We start from the raw sequence: 23,373 nt of genomic DNA, 5'->3' as shown, positions 1-23,373 counted from the left end.
CACCAGAAACAGCATACCTATGTCTCGCTTTTTGACTCTGTCAAGCGAGACAAAAACTATATTTTTTCAAGCAGTCGATAAATAAAAAAAATAATGTAAAGGACAACAGACGTAATGAGGAGGTAACTCCAGGCCAAAAGGCATCTGAAACGAAACGCAGATATGGATTATCAACCTCTTTAAATTCTGAAATATGGAGATGTAAATCAAGAGCTACAAAACAAGATATTAGTATCACTTTGACTTGCATTCTGACTAATTACATATGGTGTTCCTGTATACTATGAAAATAGTATAATGAGTTAAGTGTAAGAGGAGGGTTGGGCTCCCACGAACATGTTTAACCCCGCCTCATACTGTGTGTACCTGTCCGAATATCTATTTTGTTTTTTTCGTATTTTATTTCTATCTATTTTGTACATGTATACATCAGGCCGTTAGTTTTCTTGTCTGAATTGTTTTACATTTGTCACTTCGGGGCCTGTCAAGTTATAGCTGATCATGCGATTAGGGTTTTACTCATTGTTAAAGGCCGAACAGTGACATATAGTTGTAGAATTCTGTGTCATTTGATGTCTTTGGGAGAGTTGTTTTACTGGCAATCATACCACATCTTCTTATGTTATATAAACAAACGAAAGTGAACAAAAAACAACATAGAAAAATAAAGACTGAGCAACACGATTCCCACAAAAAACTTGGGGTGATATCAGGTACTCCAGAGGGGTAAGCAGATCATGAACCCGGTTATTCAGCAAGTCACATTCAGGAAAAAGGGACGGCATTATCGTCACGATAATTTGAACAAATAGGTTTTCATCTATGATACAGATATACAGATATTCCATAATGGCCAATCAGCTCTTGATGCCGTCCATAAAATTTATTTGGTTTAATAGCTTCCTTGTGAGTAGCAACCCTCTATCAAGGAAATCATGAAGCAGATAAGATATACAAGTATGGGAATACCTAATCAACTGGGAGATATATACACTATATATGGAGGTGCTACTGCAATGTTGCTATATAGAAATAGAAAGTTCACAATCTGGAAGCTGAAATCATCTCTTTTGTCGTCGTAAACTGTATCTGAAATGACAAAATGACAAAATAAAAAATAAAAACCGTTCCAACTATTAAACTATTTATTTTCAAATAAATGCACCTCAGATGTTTTATAAGTTTCGATCATTTTAATTGGCAGGCAATTGCATTGTGTTCTGACACATGGTAAATAGGACAAGGCCAACAATTTATCCAGAGAACATAATTAATTCCTATCAATAAAACAATCATCTCAGTTCTGACAAACTAATGAAATGCTGAACTTTTGCCACATCTGTTACTTTTGTGCTGTATTCTGGTGGGTGGAATGCAGTGCCCATTGGTATGCCTGCTTTTTGGAATTGCATCAACGACGGTCTTGATGTTCTAGCTGAACAATGAAATTCCTTGGCTTTGGACTGTTGTAGAACTCTTGAAATGTTGTTCTCATTTATACCTCCACCTTAAAAAGTGATTAATATAAAATGTAATCTTCAACAAACAAGAAATTAGAAGAAAAAAAACTTTCATTAGGTTTAACATTAATAATTGGTATCAATGTTAAAGAGGTTTAGACACGGAGATTGTTTTTTTTTTAAATACTAGTATTCATCAGCTGCAGTTATTTTATACAAATAGGTATTTTACACTAATAAATATAACGATTGCCTTTGATATTGCTTTAATAAATGAATGCCTTAAAGAGAGTTGAAGTATGGGAATATGAAAGTAAATGATACAGGGATTCAAATCTTCTAAGCATTTTCAAATTACATCTTTTAATTAGTTGTCATTGGATTCCAAAACTGTTTATGACCTCTTTACACAATGTAAGTTGGATATGTGATGCTTGATAATTTAGTATGTAGGACATGATTATTTTATTAGCTGTACTTTGATTTGAACAAGCTTTTCTGTTACTGCAAGTACATGAACTCTTATTTTTGGAGCTTTGTTAGAATCTATTGTTTTTATTCAAGTTATTTTTATGCCTTGTCTTTTGAGTTAAACCATTTGCAACTATTTTTTACAGTTTGCTCTTGTTGTCTGCTGTCATACCACTGACCCAAATAAGGGGACACCAGGGGCGTAGCTAGGTATACAGTCAACTGCAGGCACCAATCGGCAGGGGGTCTGGATGCCGCTTAAGGCCCCAATCAGGTCCAGGGCTCTGGCAGGGGGTTCAGGGGGCAAATCCCCCCGACGGAAAACGGTTTTCAGCGTTTTAGCTGAAAAATTTTATATATAGAAAAATATTAAATTTACTGGTTATTTAATCGTGATAATTATAATATACATGATGAAAAGTTCGTAGAATTATGAATAATGTATACCATAACATCTGACTGGTGAATTAAATAACGTAGTAAAATCCGTAATATAAAAAAAAAATATTAACAATATGCATTGCCCAGCGTAGATCAGCGTATCCCTTTGATTAAGCAGTACATCCTGTTTGGTATTTTCATATCTATTCCGTTCTGATTGATATAAACGTTTAACTTAATTAATAGTTCATATTGACGAAAAAAAAAAAAAAATAGGCACGTAAACACTGATACTACTATATAATAGAACTATCCTTTTGGCTAGACATCAACCATCAATCTTTTGAATCTTAAACCTTCACCCTAGCCACACAAACACATACAGATACAGTTGATGCCTAACAAAATTCAAGAAATTCGTATTTCTTTATATCCTCTACTGTAAAATCCCTACCTGCTTAGGAATTTTGAATAATTGTGGCCATTACACGCAGATTTGAGAGTACTCAAAATTACTGGAAGCCAGTTGATGGATTGATTTTTTTTCACATCCAGTGTCAAATATGTATGCAAGTCCAGGACCGTTAAAAAAAATAAATTTTACAATAAATACGACTTGGAGCTAGGTCCTGTAACAGGTGTCGTCCAGGACGAAGGTCTGGAAATTTAAAAATGCCATGCATTGGAAAATGAGGGATTATTGGAAAGGAGCAGACATTTTGCCTTTCAGTAGACTAACTACGAACTCCTCAGAGAGTTGCATTCTCTCTATACCTAGGCATCGGATTTAATGTCCCCAATCTGACCAGACATGACTGCGTATTTATACATTCTGCACAGCCAAACGGACGACCAACATTGGCAAGTCGGGTGAAGACTAAGTGGAAAGCTAGTTGAAAACTAACAGCAACTAATTAAAAAACTCATGTGTCTAAGTTGAGGTTCATTCAAGTTTTTGTTGATAGAAGTGAAATGATCTGAACCAAAGTTCTAGTTGATAGTTTCTATATAAGGTAAAATCGTAAAAACATTAAATTCTATCCAATATTCCATTCACTAAGGACGAGAGACTAGTGTACACATGACATTCGATAATTAAAGAGTTTTGACAACTTCACCGGCTTTCATCTACAGATAACATTGTTTATTATTTTTTTTGATAAAAAAAAATATTTGTGAAAAAATTATGTGTAGGCACGTGCCTAAAGTGCCTAACGGCAGCTACGCCCCTGGACACAAACAATAACCATACTTTCTTTATTATGCATAAAGTCAGGATCCTGTAGTTCAGTTGTGGTCGTTGGTTCATGTATGTCATATTTGCTTTTCATAAATTGGTTTTTTTTTTATATAAGTTAGGTCTTTTTATTTTCAATTGAATTGTTTCACATTTATTTTGTCAGGGCCTTTTATACCTGCATGACGGTACGATATGGGTTTTTCTCCTTGTTGAAGTCTGTACCATTGACTATAATAATTATTGCTTTCATCCACCTCATTTCAACCTTGGTGGATAGTTGTTTCATTGGCAATCTTACCGTATTTTTATATAAAGTACCTAAGACGTTGATAATACAATAACACATTATTTCAACAATATGATTGGCTTTAAAAATCATCATCATCAACATCATATAAAAAAATGTAAACAAATCATGGTATCAAAACAAAATGTAAACTAATCATAGTATCAAAAAAATGTAAACAAATCATAGAATCGAAAAAAAGTAAGCAAATAATAGTATCTATCTAAAGATATAGACATACCTGGCATAACTATTATTCTTCCTTTAGCCTGAAAAATATCTCTTAAACTTTTATTTATTTAAATTCCAGGGGGTTATAACGACTTTCTGTTCCCTGCTGCAAAGTTGCAACCATTTTACCATGCAAATGAAGGTTGCGGCAATCTTGCTGCAAACATAATTATGCAAATTAGATTTGCCGCAAGGTTTCCGCAAGCTTGTCGCAATTGTTTGTTGCAAACTTGCAGGCAATCAATATAAACCAATGTCATGTGTGAAGACACAATCAATTTATCTCTTTAAAATTACACAGCAATTTTTTTAAAAAAGAATTCCTGCCTGTATACAAACAGTCATTGAAAGAATACTTGCAAACTTCATACATGCATTTGAGTTTTGAGAATTTTGAGATTTGTTTTTTGAAAATGTATTTTTAACTTTATTATTTGAATACATGCCATATTTTTACCTTGCAAATCATTTCTGAGATAATAGGTAGACCTTCTAAAGCAGTTGAGCAGCCTCCACTTGTTAAAACCCGTGTAAAACCAATTTTTATCACCACTTCCAATGCTGTCATTATATCAACTGTTGTGTCTATTGCTGAAAGAAAATATTGTTCATATGAGTGAAGTGCAAATAATATAAAAAAAAATAAAAAAAATATATATAATAAATGGTTCACAACTGTTCTTGTTCAATGTTGACTGATTGATGAGTTTTATTCATTATGCCACACACCCCTTTTCCCATGATAAAAATCTTGCATTATCCCTGTACTTACCATCTTTTTGTGTGTCATTCCAACATAGGATACATAGTTTGTCCAGCTAACCCTTCTTGATAAAATGCATATCTTCAGTTTATTAGTACCAACACCCTGCATAATATAAAATGTAACGCTTGAAAACTGTGAGGAGTTGCTGAACAAACCATGTACCAAAAGTTGAAACAGTACCATGCATACATATAAATGTCAACAAAATAAGATACAAGGTCAACATCCTGTCATTTGTGGAAAATTTGAACATCAAAATTCTGAAAATACGCACACCTTTAGTAAAGGAGGGACGCAAGATACCAGAAGGGTAATCAGATCCTGCTCCGCATGTAGCACCCGTCATGTTGTTCATATTATAACACACCCGGTAAATAGTCTTATTCGGTAGGTCACATTTAATGATTTTTACTGTATATTATAAAAGATCCAGCTTGAAAACTGCAGGAGGTGTAAGTTGGACAATCTGTGTACTCCACATAAATAATTTCCCCCAAAAATAAAACAATTTAATCCGGTCATTCAGATTGTGCAAAACTTAGAAATTAATAGTGTTATATGTAACTTACATAACATAAAGGTTATAGCTTGTCAATTGATGGAGGAGTTGCATGAACAAACCAAGTACACTAAGTGGGCAAGATGGACAAGGGTAAATCATTATATATGTTAGTGCTCTAGCATAAAAATCAAACACGCTCTTTATAGAGATACAAATCTTTATGAAATATCTATTTGTTCTAAACTTAGGTCAACTACCTACCACGATGAAATGTTGCTGCTAAAGGCCGAATGGCATCTGAAAAAAATCCAGAGTATAATGTTTGTGTTTTACTTATTCAAAGTAATTAATTTAATTTTTGTTCATTTGTATGTTTTGGAGATAAAACTGTGGGGTCCATTCCTCTGAACTAATTATTATTGACTTTTGATAAGGTTTATACAATGAGTTGGATTCGGTGAATATTTTATCTTTGGGGTTGATAAATATGGGTCCTACTAAAAAGCGCCCGGGGAAAAGAAAAAGAGCCTGAGGGAAGAAATAAAGCGCCATGGGAAAAGAAATGGCGCATACTTCGAATTACAGATAAGAATGGATCACAGCTGATGCTGAAGATTTATAAAAAGTTAGACATGAAAAGACATGTTTTTTAAAAACGATATCAAAATGAAAAATGTCAAAACAACTCAAATTTCACCGATGAATATTAATTTCATAAAATTAAAAGAGTTACACATATTATCAGCCGCAGTTTAAACAGTTCTGGTTTTATAAAAAAAAAAATATAATTAAATTTTACAATTTTTACGGCATGTTCCAAAAGGCCACATTATCATATTTGCTTTAGCAGTGGGTTTAACTTTTCTTAGTGACAGGCATGATGAAACCCTTCCACTATCTTCCAATGTCAATTAAAGTGTGTTTAATTAAATACAAAACTTAGAAGAGTGTTCACCATGCAGTTGCGAATATTAGACCTCGGGCACTGTTTTTTTTAATAACGAAATATACGTTTTGATCGAGGACAATATCGTTCATGATTCTTCTATATACTCTTGTTTATATTTACGGCTTACTTACATATACACTTTTGAAATCTAAAATGTACAAGTGCAACAACACTACACACTTTAGACAAAACAAGCAATGATTTTTTGTTTTATTCAGGAAAACATTTATTGTTATAAAATATTATTTTGTTCTCCCGGGCGCTTTATTTCTTCCCCGGGCGCCTTTTCTTTACCCGGGTGCTCTCGAGGGCGCTTTTAAGTAGGACCGATAAATATAGATTATAACATGGCATTTTTCATATCAGACCCGTGTCACCCCTTCTCAGTCCTAGGTCATGATATCAGCCCAAGAACCGACAGGGGTCTGATATGAAAAATGACCTGTTATTTTCTTTTTATCATATACTTCAACATAACACATACAGAAAAGAAAACTTTTAAAAAACTTCATAAAATTCATTTTTATTTTATTATTTATTTAACTCTCAAGATTCACATTTCGTTAAAGATCTAGACTAATTTTACTCTACTTCTTCAAAATCCAAGATGGAGGAAAACATATACCTTAACTTCATATTAAAAATAAATTAATATATAGCTGGCTACAACAAAATTAAATCAATGTAAAAATTAGTTTTGATACTAACTCAACCAGAACTCGTCTTTTTCAATAGGTAAAACATAGAAACAACGCAAAGCATATGTTGTCAATCAACATTCTAATATGTTAACAAGGTGCTCCGCAGGGCGCAGCTTTATACGACCGCGGAGGTCGAACCCTGAACAGTTAGGACCAGTATTGACACAACATTCAAGCTTGATACAGCTGAATTTGGATTGTGATCAGATTTTTCACATAATATGGGTTTCTGACTCAAAACAAATGTCAAGATCTTACAAATCTATTGTGCAATTAAAGATTTCCTCTTTATACTTTTCAAAAATTTGTAATCTAAGAAATTTGTAAAAAAATTGAAAACTACTACCACCTTTTTTAGCAATTAGTCCAAAACCAGACATTTCTTTATACATAATTTACAGGTAGTGTTCAGGAGGTAAATACGAACATACCCAACATTGTATGTTTAATGTTTTTGAATTACCTCCCTTACACTGCTTTTAAATTGTCTTAATTGTCCATTGACCAGAAAATCCTAGTTTTCCCCCTTTTTTTGCCCCTAATTCTATAACATTTTGAGCCATAACCCCCAAGGTCAATACTAACCATCCCTTCATGGTATGGAAACTTGTGGTAAACACAAGTTATTGTTTGAAAACTACAAAAATGCTTATTTTGGGTACCCTTTTTGATCTATAATTCCTTAAATCAATCCCAACCTTCCTTAAATGATATTAATCCTTCTGGTAAAAATTTATAGAGATCCATTTACTAAACCAAAGTTATTGCCCAGAAACCAAATGTCTTCGCAAACCGACGTAGACCACGACGACGCAGACGACATGATATCACTCTACGAAGCAAAATTATTTTTGCAGTCGTATAAAAACTAACCTATGACTTCTTTGCAGCGGTCTTTGTCTATAGTGCCATTCCTAAATCAAGCATAAAAGCATTTGAGCAGGAAAATACACTTTTATTTAGGCCAAACTAATTATGACAACATATTTTCATTAAAGGAAAGCAACACATGACAACCCAAGCAGGTTGACCTCTGAAATATCAAAAGAAAAAGTGGACACTTCAAGCATTTTATATGCTAGAAACAGCTACTGGCACTCATATCTTTTGATAACTTCAAGAATTACATTACAGTGAAATGTACAATGCCTGCTTATTTTCTAATGAACAAAAAAGACCTCATACATATATGCACATCTCGCAGTTCAGGATCAGTCTTGAAATTACAAAATTTCCTTATAGAAACTATCTTTTGATAAGCTTTTAAAACTTCTCTCCAATGTTGGTGAAAATCCAGGATAGTTTTAATAAGAAAGTTTTTATTTTTCACAGAATACGTCACTGTGTCTAAACTACACCAGCAAAAAATGTTTGGACTCGATAGTATCCGGCACGTCGACGGAACATTTTCAAATAGATAGAGAAAAGGCAGTTTTCTGTTTCTTTATTTGTTATTTTTATAATATCGAAGAATATGTATACATATATAACTATATTCTTTTGAGAGGTGTCTTAAATATTTCGTACAACCGATAAGTAAAAATGAATGCCAAAATGACGAATTGAGTAAACCTTGCCTCGAATTTGTTCAATATCTCGTTGAATTGTTCACATTGTACGGCAAGAAAGGTATGAAAAGAAAATTATTGACACAGAGATCGTACAATTAGCCACTTTAAACACTTTAATGCTTGTATTTCAGTGTATGGAATAAAAAATGGGTCATGCTAAAAATGGAAATGCATTCACGGTTTTCTGTTGCTTTGGATCCGTTTGGCTTATAGTCCGACTATTTTGCCTTTTTTGTCAGTTTTGCTTTCTTTTAATTATTTGGCTTCATGTCCGATTCAAAAATGTGTATATTTGACATAGTGATGGAAACATCGATCTTCTACAGCAACATTGGCAACCTTAGTAAAGTAGAGCACATCATCATGAACGTTAACTTCAGTATTGACTCTCTAGTAAATTCTATAGATGAACTACGAAAAAAATCGAAGTGTTACACCAATGTTCAAGGTAAGGGCCGGGGGGAGGGTTTGGTGTCAGAAAACATGTTCAACCCCGACGCATACTAGTATTATAAATGTCTGTCAAAAGTTAGGATCCTGCGATTTAACAGTTGTCTTTTGTTTGTCTTTCACATTCGTTTTGAATTGTGTTACACTAGTCATGTTTGGTCTTTTATAAATACGCACACAACAACCTACCCATAGCTGCTTACGCCAACGTCATTTTGTCTATTATTAGCAATTATACAACAGCTTCTTCTTTTCATGGTTCATTCTTTCATGTTTGTCAACGTTAGGTTAATTGTTTTTTTTTTCTTCTTTTGAGGTATGGAACCTTGTGGTAAAATTTTAAAAGATCTATAAAATAATTCACTTATACTAAAGGAATCAGTTGGAAAACCAATAACAGGTACACAATTGACCATGTAAACATTACCTTGATCACTGATACATAAAATGAGGAAAAGGCCAGGTGAACCCTGTCTGACAGCATGTACCAAATAAGCTACCTGTTTACTCATAAACAATAAGTATACAATCGAAATTTGTATATTATTTTATAGGAATCAATTTTTAGAAAGATTACAGAATGAATAGGACAGACAATAAGTGATGATAATTAACCAAGGATTTGTATTTTGTCACTATATATACATACAAATCCTTGTTACTAGTGTGTGGTTTTAAATATAAAAAAGAAGATGTGGTATGATTGCCAATGAGACAAATGTCCACAAGAGACCAAAATGACACATACATTGACAACTATAGGTCATTAAACACTGAATGGATATATTTGTGGAGTGTCACTAATAAAAAAACTTCATAAAATATTAATACATACGAATTAAGAAAACCAAACACAAATCCGTCTGCTCCTATAGTCTTCAATAGTTTCAAATCTTCCATTAGGACTTCAAATTCATCGTCACTGTAGAAGAAATCGCCACCACGTGGTCGCAGCATCACATATATTGGAATCTTCAAACGTGATTTTACCACCTTCAAAAGTCCTTGAATAAACGACAGCAACAATTAATTTAAAAATCAATTACTAATTTACTATAGCTATCACAGGGGTCAAAGCCAATGGAAATGGGAAATGTATATATGACACACCCAAGTCTATGAAACTGCATATCAAATTTGGTTAACCTATTACCTTTATTGTTCGAAAGTATTAATGAGCTAGACATACATTGGAAAACGATATACTTTAACATGTTTAATAGGGGTCAAATGTCAGTCAAAGTAAGAATATATGACACAAACCTATAATAAATCTACATACTAAGTTTCATAAACCTCCATATATTTTAAAATGGCTACGTTCAATAGTACCCAAGTTATGTCCAAGACATGAAGTGGAATGGAATGGATAGACAGACAAAGTGGTTCCTCTGAACTCCCACAGTTATTTTTGCAGGGGTTATAAGATAAGATTGATTTGGCCAATTCAAATGTGAACAATTCGAAATTTCATATAGATGTTGCTGGTGCAAAGTTCTTTGTGTGTCGGAGAAAGACTTTTCCAGAGAGTCGTGGTGTAGTGGTTGGTGCATCGGACTACTTACACAAAAGTTCCTGGTTCGATTTCCGTTATGGGATGAAAATTTCAGGGACTGAATTCTCGACTCTCCCTTGACACCATTTGCGAGTATGGTCTTGAGGAAACTATGATAGTCCGGACTATAAATGGCTGACCAGTGCTAAGAGAGAGCCATATCTTTTGCACATAAAAGACGCCCTTCATTGGCGGAACCAGGGGAAAAGGGGGGGGTCCTTTTTTTGGACGATCAATGCATTTGAATGGGAGCATATAGTTGGAACCCCCCTTTACTCTGGGTTGGGACCCCCTCCCCTTTTTGGTTGAGGTCAACTTAAGTTAGAAACCGGAAACCAATTTTGGGATGTACGTACTAACATATACTTTCTAAAAAAATATTTTTGCTGACTAAGTGAACCATTACTTGTATCATTTCATCTATCAAAAAGATGCTTGAGAGTCAGTGACTGTCACCGGATAGCAGTTTATGTGTTACAAGTCTTAGAGGAAAGCAAGTTATCAATAATCTGTAATAACTTGAAACTAGATGTATCTGAACGACACGAATGGCCCACTCACAAAATAATCTGAAGCCTTTTTAGCAGTTACAGTTTGAGAACAAATGTCCATATTATAACTGTTATTTTCCCAAAAGTCTAAAGCCTGCAATTAAGACAAAAATCAGAGAGAACCACACGCTAACACGATCTGTAACTCAGAATTGGATAAACAGACTAAACACCAAAACTTAAAATGAGCAATGAATAGTAAAAATGAGCTTAAGGTCAAATTAAACATGTCAGACTGACATGTACATTTTATAATATTTTCATACACAAAATATAGTTGACCTATTGCATATACCATCGAATAAATACACAAAAACTTAACGTAAACCACTGAACCATGAAAATGAGGTCAAGGTCAGATGGCACCTGACAATCTGACACGCAGACTTTTTACTTATTTCTCACATTAATTTTAAGCAAATAATATACCACTTAATCCAGGTCCTATCAAATATAATCCTTGTGGCAAAAGTCGAAGTTCGTAAGAATCAGAATGGTATGCTGTTGGGTGAAAATAAATTCATTCATCTTGTGAACTCGCATTGTAACACAGTGGCATCACATAAAATGCATCAAGATGATGGTTAACCAATATAAAGATTCATCTTAATCAACAGACTCATGGTTTTGCAAAAAATGCACATTACTAATCTTTACAGATTTATTTTTTATTTCAATACTTTGTCAACAAATGGCCATTCAAACACACCGCTGTACAATTAAGATCGGTATTGTGACTGTATTTCCACGCAGTTGTTGTAACATCTTAACTGTACATGTCATCACCTTTGGAATTTTATAGTTGTGCCAGTTCATATCGCAAATAACTATCTTTAATTTAGCATATCCTTGCAAGTCTTTGCGTCGTGTTTGGAAATTTCAAAATTGTACCAGCGTCTCTGATGTTCGCTTTAACTGTTTTTTTGTGTGTACTGTATAAATTCAAGATTTTGATAGTTTTATAATTAGAACTAGAACACACCCGACCCCGTGATATATTTGATTTGTTGTTTTACCCGATGACGGCTGACAAATTGGACCTCGTTATTTTAGTATTATAGATAGATTGACACGATTAATTTTACATTGTGATCAACAGATAAAAGATATATGTTATCCGAAATATCTAACATATTGTTCGTTTTATTGTCATTTTTGGTGATGTTATACCCTTTTAGACTTGTTATATATAACATATCAGTAAATATTATAAATTGCTTGACAATGACTGAATAGGATCTAAAGAATTATCACATCCCTTTTTTGCCTGAACGATCAAAGAAAGTGCTAAAAATATCACCAACTCAGTACCATCACATGCATTATGACCATGGGGATTTTGAATGCAATCTTTACACAACAATAAAGGTCAAATTTTTCACTGGTTTTGCTTACCAGCTGATGGTGTGGTTCCACCTTCTGCCAAATTGCTACACAATTCTACTCTTATTGCCCCTGTAATAGAAATGGCATTGAATTGAAACAAATATAGTTTTTGTACATGTCTCGTGGCTAGTTAAGAAATAATCTATCATGTCCTGACTTTGGTTTCCATGAATTATCCGAATCTAAAAGGAAAATACAATCATTAATAAAAAGCTGTGCCATGAGCACATGATATGCCTGTCCCATTTATAAAGAATAAAGTAATCAGAGGCGGATTTAGGGGGACAGGGGGCCCGGGCCCCCCTTTTTGGGAAAAAAATTGGTTGCTTACAAAGTAACATAGGGAATCACTGAAGCCTAACTGGAGCGGGCCCCCTCCTAGGAAGTCATTGGGCCCAACTTGTGAAAATTTCTGGATCCGCCAGTAAAGTTCAATAACTTCTCAATGTCATTTCAGAAAGTAGAAGGTTCACGAAAGGTAAAAATGGCCCTAAAGTTTTGATGTTTATTAAATCGACCAAAAAATTACAAATTTCGCATAGAAAAACATCAATACACCTCGGACTATTATACTAATATAACAATAGTTCCAGAGTATACCTTAGCACCTGAGATCACCCCTAGTTTTGGTGAGGTTCGTGTTGTTTGTATTCTTTAGTTTTCTATGTTGGGTCATGTGTACTATTGTTTGTCTGTTTTCATTTTTAGCCATGGCGTTGTCAGTTTATTTTAGATTTATGAGGCCCTTTGGTATCTTTCGTCCCTCTTTTAGTATACACTGGTTTGTTGTAATATACTATATTAATATAACAGTTACATCATACATGTATATATAATTTTCATGCATTTGTATATCATTCTATTCAACTATCATAATAAAAGTGCAGTGCAAGTGCATGGTGGATACTCCCCTGTAAAAAACGACTTTTCTAAAGATTGAATATGAGCAGCCATTCATTTTTTCCCCATAAAAACAATTACAGTTAATGGGTCTTGTCGAAATACGTTCTTGAGATAATGTCCGCGGATCTATAATTTTTATAGATCGGTTGAAAACCCAAATCTAATTTGAATAATGGAAATTTAGGCGATTGCAATACATTGGAATGACCTCAAGGTCATCTCGATGTAAAAATCGAAAGTGAGCTCATGTCAACATAAATATTAACAATTCATCAAAGTTGATTGCAATATGTGAACGAAATTTATTTTGAGTTATTGTCAGAAAACTGGAAATCCCCCTTTTTGTTATGAATAAAACCCCAAAACTCGGACCAGAGATATCTAAAATTTATAAAAAAAAGGGAGCTCACGTTAATAAATAATTCACCAAAGTTTTATGCAAATTTCTGGAAGCGTTTTTGAATTTATGTCTGACATGTAGACGACAGACGGACAAATAGAACGCCAACGGTATACCATAATATGTTCCGTAAACAAATTTTATTGCGGTTGTATAAAAATGAACTAAAAACTATTCACATTTTAATTATGTTTTCCTCTTGTTTGATTTCAGTTCTTTGTATTTCACAGTTTGTGCCACGTCTGTATTTTCTGGACAATGATGCACAAATAATGCATTTTGCAAGTTTATTATATATTGTACAAAAAAAAAGAGAGTTTAAAAAACAAATTATAAAATAAATGTATTATTGTTCTAAAACACAAGTCAAATTAATAACATAATACGACAGAGTAAACGTAACACTTGCTTTATACATATAAATAATAAAATATCACAAAAAAATGTCGCAATAAGATCTATGAGGGGCGTAAAAGAGGGGCAAATGATACCAGAGGGACAGTCAAACTCATAAATCGAAAATAAACTGACAATGCCATGGCTAAAAATGAAAAAGACAAACAGACAAACAAAAGTACACATGATACAACATAGAAAACAAAAGAATAAGGAACACGAACCAAAAACCGGGGGTGATCTAAGGTGCCCCGGAAGGATAAGCAGATCCTGCTCCACATGTGGTACCCATCTTGTTGCTCATGTTAAAACAAATACGACCCTTATTGTCAATTTCTAGGAATAAGTCAAGATATGCGGCTGACTTAACTACATATCTGTTGTATCCTTTATCTCTAGTTAGATGGTTAAAAAGGGAGGGTATATTGACTGAAAACGCGAAATAAAATTGCCATTTCACGATGAACAAACAATTGAACATTACTTGCATGTTGATCTTCTTACCGATTTCACGAAACATGGCGAATAACGAACCTTTTTTCACGGCTGCACGTGAAATAAAATGGCAAAACATGTTGCAGGAAAATAACCTTTACCACCCTCATCTATGTTTCAAATTTTTTTCTATCTATTTATTGATATAATATTAACTTTCTTGTTGCTAAAATTGTTTTCTTTTGCATATTCTTTCAATATTTATTTCGAATAAGTAATTTTAATTTGAAAAACATGTGCAAGTGTTTCCTTGTTGCTAAATAGTCTTCTTGTCCCTTAATTATTCTTCTTGTCGCTTCTTGTTGCTAATTAATGAGACCGTAACTCAATCAGTTGAAAAAGGCTTAACTCATCAGATGGATACAAATAACATATACATCTAAGATTTTTTTTATTTCAACACTCAACATCTAACCATGGAAGTAATATTTAAATATTCCCCATGGAAGAAATATTTGAATATTACTTCCATGATCTAACAAATACACAGTAAATAATTACATTAGATGTATATTTCATTATAATAAGTTATTCTGATTGGATAACTGGCAATCTCGCGTTGGTCCCTTATCAATTGCATTACACAATTAAATTTAGGCAGAAGCTATTTTACCGGCTCCGGCAAAATAGCCTCTTAGGGACTATTTAACCGGCTCCGGTAAAATATCGATTTATATAGCGTTTTGCGCCGGTCTTAATTAAGATTAAAATAGAAGTATATAGAAATTAAGAATATAAAAAATATAGAAACACGTACACTTTAATAAGAAATCTCTATACAACTGTATGTCTTCTTATATTAAAATTGATATTCTTTACAGTCTCTAAAAACTTCGACATGTTTTAAAAAAGTAAAATATTAAATTTAATACAAGTACTTTTTATCCTTTAATAGGAAGTATAAAAAAAATCTTTAAAAATTATATAATACACATAATCAAAGCATTCGAACCCATATAAAAAAATCAACATTTTGATTAAAACTTTTTTTTTCCCTCAGTTAGTTTTGAAACAAAAAATAACCGTGATCCAAAAACCTCAAACTGCTATATGAGGGGGGGGGACAGGGGTAAGTGAGACAGGGAGAAAGGGGGTAGGAGAAAGGAGAGGAAGGCTGGGAGAAAGGAGAAAAAGTTGGAGAAAAAAATAAAATGTGAAAAAATAAAATATCTCTTTTTTCCGGTAAGTTAAAAAAAATAAAATAAGGAGAAGAGGGGTAGGAGAAAGGAGAAGAGGGGTGGGAGACGGGAGAAGGGTACCCCCTGTCCTCCCCTCCTATATGAGCGTAACAAAACCAGCTTTTGGTGATTTAAAAAAAAAAAGTGCCGCAACTGCACATAACACTTGAATATTTTGCGTCGATCTGCATCACTTTGCAAAATTTGCAGATATATATATACATTTCAATATTCAACATTGATTCATAGAATAAATGCTGTCAATATCTAGATTTCTATGCATCGTGTGTGCAATAATTATTTTATTTATCTTAAAATATTTTATTTTACAATGAACTTTAGATCATTATTAAAGTTTTGTCTGGTTTTCAGGAATTATACATAATCCTCGTTACACGTTTCAAAGTACTCCAAAACGGAATTGGTCAATTGATGTACGTAAGTTGCATGTAAGTTATGATTAACTGTTAGCTTCTTTTTAATTTTTGAAGTAAGAATAAAACTAAAATTTGGTGTGTAGAAATACCGCAAAGGACTTTTTAGTGCACTAAGAAGAAAGTGTTTGCACTAAGGACACTAAAACGATGTTTTAAGACCTCGAAGATTCAAGATTCAAAGTTTTATTATCTTCAGACACAACAGTGTACAAGAGGTCAATATACATACATACATACATAACAGACGAAATATCTATACAGTAATTACAATACAATTATGATAAACATGTAAATATACGACAACAGGAGCTAACACACAATAAACAATCATGCATGCACGTGATTCTCGTGACACTTTCATTTTCATGTGTATATATACACATGATATGATACAGTCAGTCTCTATCATTTGGATTTAACACAATGTCATGAATATGTGAGTTTTTACATATGTATTAAAACGTGAATAATTATAGATATTTGATAATGTTTTTTAAGAATCTACAAATATTACGATATAATTTTACTTTGAAAGGAGTAGGTTCAGTAAGACCCCTTTTTGGCCCCAAAATATAGCAGTTTTACAAAATTGTTTAAATGTAAACTTTTAAGTATATAATGCCTCTGCTACATTAATATGGGCTTATTTTGGCATTACAATGCACATGTATCGGGTACTTGCATCAGTAAGTCATGCTAAATTACTGAAATCTTCACAATTTTAGCATTTTAGTTAAATTTTAGACGGTTTCCGTCTTAAATGAAAGTGGCCGCATTCGTGTTCATTCTTGATATTGAAATGTAAGTTGTGTTTAATGATAATACATAACATATATATATAAAGGTCGAGGATGAACACGGATGCGGCCACTTTCATTTTTGACAAAAACCATATGAAAAGTGACAGTTTTTGGCATATTTGATAGATTTTTCATATTTAAGCTTGAATCGGAACGTTTTTAATGAGTGAATCAGTTAAAATCTTTCACAAAAAATAATTGAATCAATTGAAATAGACATTTAAGTGTTTAAAAAGTGTCTAAAATCTTTCGTCAGATGAACTTGAAATTTGAGGCCAAAACCGGCCCTTACCGGACCTACTCCTTTAACAGCATTCCAATCATTTTGATCTCTGATGGATTTGTATTGTAATAATGTGGGATAAATTTTTTTGCGCAGGACCACGATTTGTGGATATGTACAAGTAAACATATAATGATATTCGTTACCAATATTGAAGTTACATAAATGACAAATTCTATTTTGTTTAGGAATCTTTGCCTAGATGAACATGGATATAAGAGGATATGAGTATATAATTCATATTTACAAAGTTTGGTATCACTAGAAAAAAATAAATAAAAAATAGATGTCTTTTTTAATCAGCGCGTGCCACTAGGCACGTGATCAACGGCTTTTGCAAATTTCCAATCATCATGTTGAATCTACGGGGCGTCGAATGAGACTCTTGTGGTTTTGTACAAAATTCAATTCTGTCATAACAAAATCATTTTTGTACAAAGCTGTGATACAGACTTGTTTTATGAGAACTACAATTTTGTGATGACAAAATTCATATTGTCATGACAAAATTCATTTTTGTAGACAAAATTCTTTTTTGTAGACAAAATTCATTTTTGTAGACAAAATTCATTTTTTGTAGACAAAATTCATTTTTGTAGACAAAATTCATTTTTGTAGACAAAATTCATTTTTGTAGACAAAATTCATTTTTGTAGACAAAATTCATTTTTGTCATGACAAAAGTCAATTTTGTTGTCAAAAAGGTATGCAAATATAAAGTTATTTGCATACAAAATTGACTTTTGTTACCCGATATGGAAATTAAAACACAAAAGTCAATTGTGTGAGACAAGATTCAATTTTGTGAGACAAAATTGACTTTTGTGAGACAAAATTCAATTTTGTCAATTTTGTCTCACAAAAGTCTATTTTTTGACGACAAATTTAAATTTTGTGAGACAAGATTCAATTTTGTCTCACAAAAGTCAATTTTGTGACAACAAAATTCAATTTTGTGAGGCAAGATTCAATTTTGTTAATTTTGTCTCACAAAAGTCAATTTTTGTGACGACAAAATTCATTTTTGTGACGACAAAATTGACTTTTGTGAGACAAATTTGACTTTTGTGAGACAAAATTCAATTTTGTCAATTTTGTGAGACAAAATTCAATTTTGTCAATTTTGTGATGACAAAACTCATTTTTGTGACGACAAAATTTACGACAAAATTCATTTTTGTGGCGACAAAATTGACTTTTGTGAGACAAAATTCAATTTTGTGTAACAAATTCGATTTTGTATGCAAATTAGTTCACAGAATCAAAACTAAACTAATTTGCATACAAAATTGACTTTTGTCGCCAAATTTTCAAATTAGGTAACAAAAGTCAAGTCTGTGTAACAAAAATGAAAAAGTGACTTTTGTCCACTGAAAGATTATTTTGTATGACAAAATTTTAAATTTGTAGTATGCTACAAATTTTGTTAAACTGAACACATTTTTGTTGAACAAAAGTCAGTTTTGTCCGTACAAAATTGAATTTCGAGTACAAAACCACAAGAGTCCCATTTGGTGCCCCGTACAATCAACCTTATCCAATAAACAATTGTCTTTTGATCGTTTCTAATTGATTAATTAATGGTTGCTGTTAATTAGAACTTGGGCTTAAATCTTCATAAAACATGACTAAGTATTGTCTAACCTATAAATAAACCTAACGTTTTAGCGTGGTATAATTTGAAGTTGATGAAAAAAAATTAAAATTGAATTTTGTGTTTACTTTGCCGATGCTTTATTTGTTTTTAAGGAAATTGCTATGCAAACTTCTTTTTTTAAAAAAGAATTTTGAGATACTCACCGAGTAAAAAATACTTCTGAGTTTACATACTATCATTATACCTTGAAAGACATATGAAAGTATGTTGCGTTCATGGGGTTTTTCAAAACCCGATTAATACAGAAGTATTTTATGAAATAACATTTCTTTATGTTTTACAAAGAGAAGGTAAATCATGTATGAAAGATAACTTTATTACTGATGTCAATGTTGGTTTTTTTTCAAATTCCGTCTTTATTTCAACAATTGAAGATGAATTCGGTTTCTTTTATAATGTAATAAACATAGTGATGTAAAAAATATAATTCACAATGAGGCCATTAGAGGGAGAACTAAATAATTTAGTAAACTAAGCAAATGACTCAAAAGCCTGTTCTGTCATTTATTAAGAGATGCTAAAGAACTAGACAACTGTGGAAATATATGATTTTAAGATTTGGAAATAAATGAAATTGGTGTCACAAATGGTATATATAAAAGAGAAGATGTTGTATGATTGCCAATGAGACAACTGTCTACAAGAGACCTAAATGACACAGACATTAACAACTATAGGTCACTGTACGGCCTTCAACAATGAGCAAAGCCCATACCGCATAGTCAGCTATAAAAAGGCCCCAATATGACAATTTAAACAATTCAAACGAGAAAACTAACGGCTTTCTTTAAATAAAGAAATGAATGTAAAACAAATATGTAACACATTGACAAACGACAACCACTAAATTACAGGCTCCTCACTTTGGACAGGCATATACATAAATAATGTGGCAGGGTTAAACATGTTAGTGGGATCCCAACCCTTCCCCTTACCTGGGACAGTGGTATAACAGTATGTCTGCTTGTATTTGAAATAATATAGGAATATACAGAATGGTTGTTTTACTTCGCTTAGTTATAGAATAACCAGTACCTTCGTATTCTTATTTTTTGGCATCAAATAAAATTTATAATGAAATATTGGCCTATGGAAGTAAGCAACAAAATCTTCACATTTAAGTAAAGAGTTCACCATTTTTATGTCCTTTTAAAATTAAAAGGATAAAAAAAAATCCAAAAAGTAAGAGTAGAAAACATTCATTACATTAGAAGTAAAAAATATAACTGATAAAATACAAAATAAACATGACAGAAACAAACAAACGAAATTATTGTATAGCAATATAATATTTCACAGAATGTAACCAAAAGTTAGCGTGCAATAATTTCTAATATTGCACTAGTGCAATAAATTTTCAAAATTCATGAAGTCATCAACGTTTAAATCTTAGTTTAAACCAATTTTTACTGTCAAATATTATATTGCTATACAATAAAAGGGTTATTGCATGAACATTGGGGAATATTGTCCCTCGTAGAACATATATTACACTCGCAAGCTCGTGCAATATAAAATTCTACTCGGGACAATATTCCCCAATATTCATGCAATAACCCTATAATATCATATGTATATACATGTATATATACATGTTTAATCAGTATACAAGTGAATTATAAATGGATCAAGGTTGGGTGAAAATGAATTTCTACCGATTACACAGGTGACAATCAACTGATTGAGGTTTGTGTCAAGAAAACATTAAAAAACTTTCTAATCATTTGTTAATTAAAACATATATGAATAATGATTATAAAATTTGAAATTATGTATTTTTACAAAGTCTATTTCTATATGCCATGTCCTTTGTGACAGCTGTATCATTACATATATAGTGCATATTTTTGTTCTTTGTGCACTAAGGAGGTCCTTTGCGGTATTTCTACGGACCCCTCCAAAACCAGTTGTAGTTTTGCATGTCAGTCAAAAGTCCAAGTTTATTAGATAACAACTTGTTGCTTTCCATTTTCGAACATTCAATGATCAACATAAATTTACGTTATTGACATCTAGTCACATATATCATTTGTGCATAAATAGTTTCCTTAGAAAAATATGTTTCATATAGTTTTGATTAAAAATCAGAAATAAGACCGGCGAAATAGCAAATCTCTATATAAATCACTATTTTGCAGGAGCCCCCCCCTTCCTCATTCATGATGACACAGGTCCCACAATAACGTGCACACACAGGCACTTGTCTCCAAAGAAAAAATTTCCTATATATCTTAATAATTACATTAGATGTATGTTTCATTATGATACTTTATTCTGATTGGCTAACTGCACATCACATGTTATTCCGTAAGCAATTGCATTGCTCAATAAAACTTTTCATTCATGATAACACTTGGTCCCACAATAAAGTGCACAGGTGAATTAAATAAAACAATAATAAAATTATAAGTATTGAATGCTTCTTTTTGTAACTTCATAGGGTTGTAAAACCGTTGACCATGCGCACATTTTTATTATGAATGTACTTCGGTCAACGCTTTTACACCCAAATGAAGTTACAAAAAGAAGCATTCAATTCTTAAATATAACACAGACAAGTGCCTGTGCGTGCACAGGTATATTAAATAAAAACTTGATAAAAATCGTGTTTCCATGATCCTAGCTAAAAAATGTAGTTATATCAAAGTATTATATGCTTCTTTTTGTAACAGCTAACTTCATATGTCCCCTATCTGTGCCCGTTGTTCATTTGACAACAAACTACAAACTAGAGTAAAACCACAACTCCACTTGCATCACAAAAAAACTAACCTCCTTTTTCTGCATTAACTGCTGATAGTACAGAATCTGCACAAACTTCCATGTTGGTGCTTTGTCTCGAGGACTGAAAAGATCTAATTATTAACCCGAGGACTGACAAGAACTAAATATTGACCCGATCGAGGACCATATGCTCCTTCTTTTCTGTAACTTCCTCCGGGTTACACTAAGTTGTGAGTTCGTGGTCTAGTGGTTAAGACCGATGGCTACAGTGCTGAAGGTCCCGAGTTCGATTCTCACTCGGGGTGCTAAAAATATCAGTACATCAGAAGGGTAATTTTCACCCTCTCACACACATCTCTGGTACCCACACCGGAGTTTAAACTAGAATGGGTACTTTGGGGGCCTCGGTTGGTCAAAGTTGTCCCCTACTTTGACCAGGAGATCAATCTTCTGATATCTCTCTGGTTTGTCTGTTTCCACCGAGTGGCCCGGTGGTTCTCTCCGAGTACTTCGGCTTCCTCCACCATAATAACAGACTTCCCGGTGTCCTACACGCTCCCTTGGGCGGTGTTGGGTGGGGATTGTTCTGGTGGTGGGATAATATTGTAAAGGACACATCTCCATTAATCCTTAGGGAGTGTACATGGATCCGCTGTACCCTTGCAGTCAATCAAGGGGTGCGTCTACATTGGCGGAATCTCGAGTACATACATACTAATGACTGGAAGATACATTAAGGGCGTGTTTTTTTTTTTTTGTTCTTCGGTAGTGAGCCAGAAGAGGTCCATTTCTGTTGGGTTTTTTTTTTTTTTGCATTGGGAATGCATTAGTGGGACTGGGAAAAGCTTCTGACATTCTTTTACTTTTCCTTTTTGATAGCTAGACGACAGAGGCACATAACAAACATGACCATTTGATATTCGGGCTGTGTGAAGGGGTGGGGGTTGGGGGTGGGAGACATCTTTTAAGCATTAACTGGCTGTTTCTGTATGGGCACTCTTCTTCTTCTTCTTTTGTTACAGAAAACCATCAACGTACTGATGTTTACTTTCCGGCGCATGTCTGGTAAATGTTTTTTAATAAATTTATGTGGATAATTTTTGTCAAAATATAAATTAACAAAATATTTCATATTCAAAGTTGTTTTTGGTCATATATTTTCGTATTTTCAATTTTTACAATTTTTCTTTGTTTTTAACAGAGACATATGATATTATATTATATGTCTCTGTTTTTAATTTATACAATTTTTTATTTAGTTTTTAAATATTACATTTTTTATTTTTATTTTTTTGGTATAAATTCAAGGTTTTCTGTATTGGCCTCGAGACCTGTAGGGTCGAGGGCCACTACAGCTGACTGAGAACCTATACCAGTGCCAAGACAGAACCAGCCAGTTAATGCTTACAAGCTGTATTACTTACAACAAATGTGAATATATTGCCAATATTCCAATATACGGACTGCAATGATGTGATGGGACGTTACGCACGGTATTCGGTCTATGTTTCATTTGACCATTTTCTTGATGAATAAGTAGGACGAAAACAAATCAAATTCTAAGAATTATTAAATAGTAACTTGTCTGTATTTCTTATTT

At 32.9% G+C, this 23,373-nt stretch overlaps 1 protein-coding gene across 3 annotated transcripts; it reads right to left on the bottom strand.

Annotated features, from left to right (window-relative positions):
- Positions 1–1,127: 1,127 nt before the first annotated feature.
- On the bottom strand, positions 1,128–21,983 carry LOC143072414 (copper homeostasis protein cutC homolog). 3 transcript variants are annotated; one of them, XM_076247323.1, is made up of 8 exons: positions 21,822–21,983; positions 12,510–12,569; positions 9,844–10,012; positions 7,861–7,901; positions 5,599–5,634; positions 4,527–4,660; positions 4,080–4,107; positions 1,128–1,507 (listed from the first exon to the last, which is right to left on the bottom strand). In XM_076247323.1, the coding sequence occupies exons 1-8, from the start codon at positions 21,871–21,873 to the stop codon at positions 1,293–1,295; spliced, it is 735 nt and encodes a 244-aa protein (XP_076103438.1). In that variant the 5' UTR covers positions 21,874–21,983; the 3' UTR covers positions 1,128–1,292. The 3 variants fall into 3 exon arrangements, with proteins under 3 accessions (XP_076103438.1, XP_076103439.1, XP_076103440.1); XM_076247324.1 differs by lacking the exon at positions 5,599–5,634 and having other exon boundaries at positions 21,822–21,982; XM_076247325.1 differs by lacking the exon at positions 12,510–12,569 and having other exon boundaries at positions 21,822–21,967.
- Positions 21,984–23,373: the final 1,390 nt, after the last annotated feature.

Source organism: Mytilus galloprovincialis, chromosome 4, assembly GCF_965363235.1.
Source record: "Mytilus galloprovincialis chromosome 4, xbMytGall1.hap1.1, whole genome shotgun sequence".
In the NCBI taxonomy this organism is placed as follows: Eukaryota; Metazoa; Mollusca; class Bivalvia; order Mytilida; family Mytilidae; genus Mytilus; species Mytilus galloprovincialis.
The sequence above is the reverse complement of the archived record's forward strand: the minus strand, read 5'-3'. Positions and strand labels throughout refer to the sequence as shown.

What these genes read in the sequence shown, in the direction of transcription:
- LOC143072414 (XM_076247323.1), bottom strand. Translation starts at nt 21,873, where the DNA reads ATGGAAGTTTGTGCAGATTCTGTACTATCAGCAGTTAATGCAGAAAAA. An exon ending in TGGAACCACACCATCAGCTG is followed by an intron (nt 10,013 to 12,509) that starts GTAAGCAAAACC and finishes CGTTTATTCAAG; the next exon opens with GACTTTTGAAGGTGGTAAAA. An exon ending in GTGTTTGGTTTTCTTAATTC is followed by an intron (nt 7,902 to 9,843) that starts GTATGTATTAAT and finishes TGCTTGATTTAG; the next exon opens with GAATGGCACTATAGACAAAG.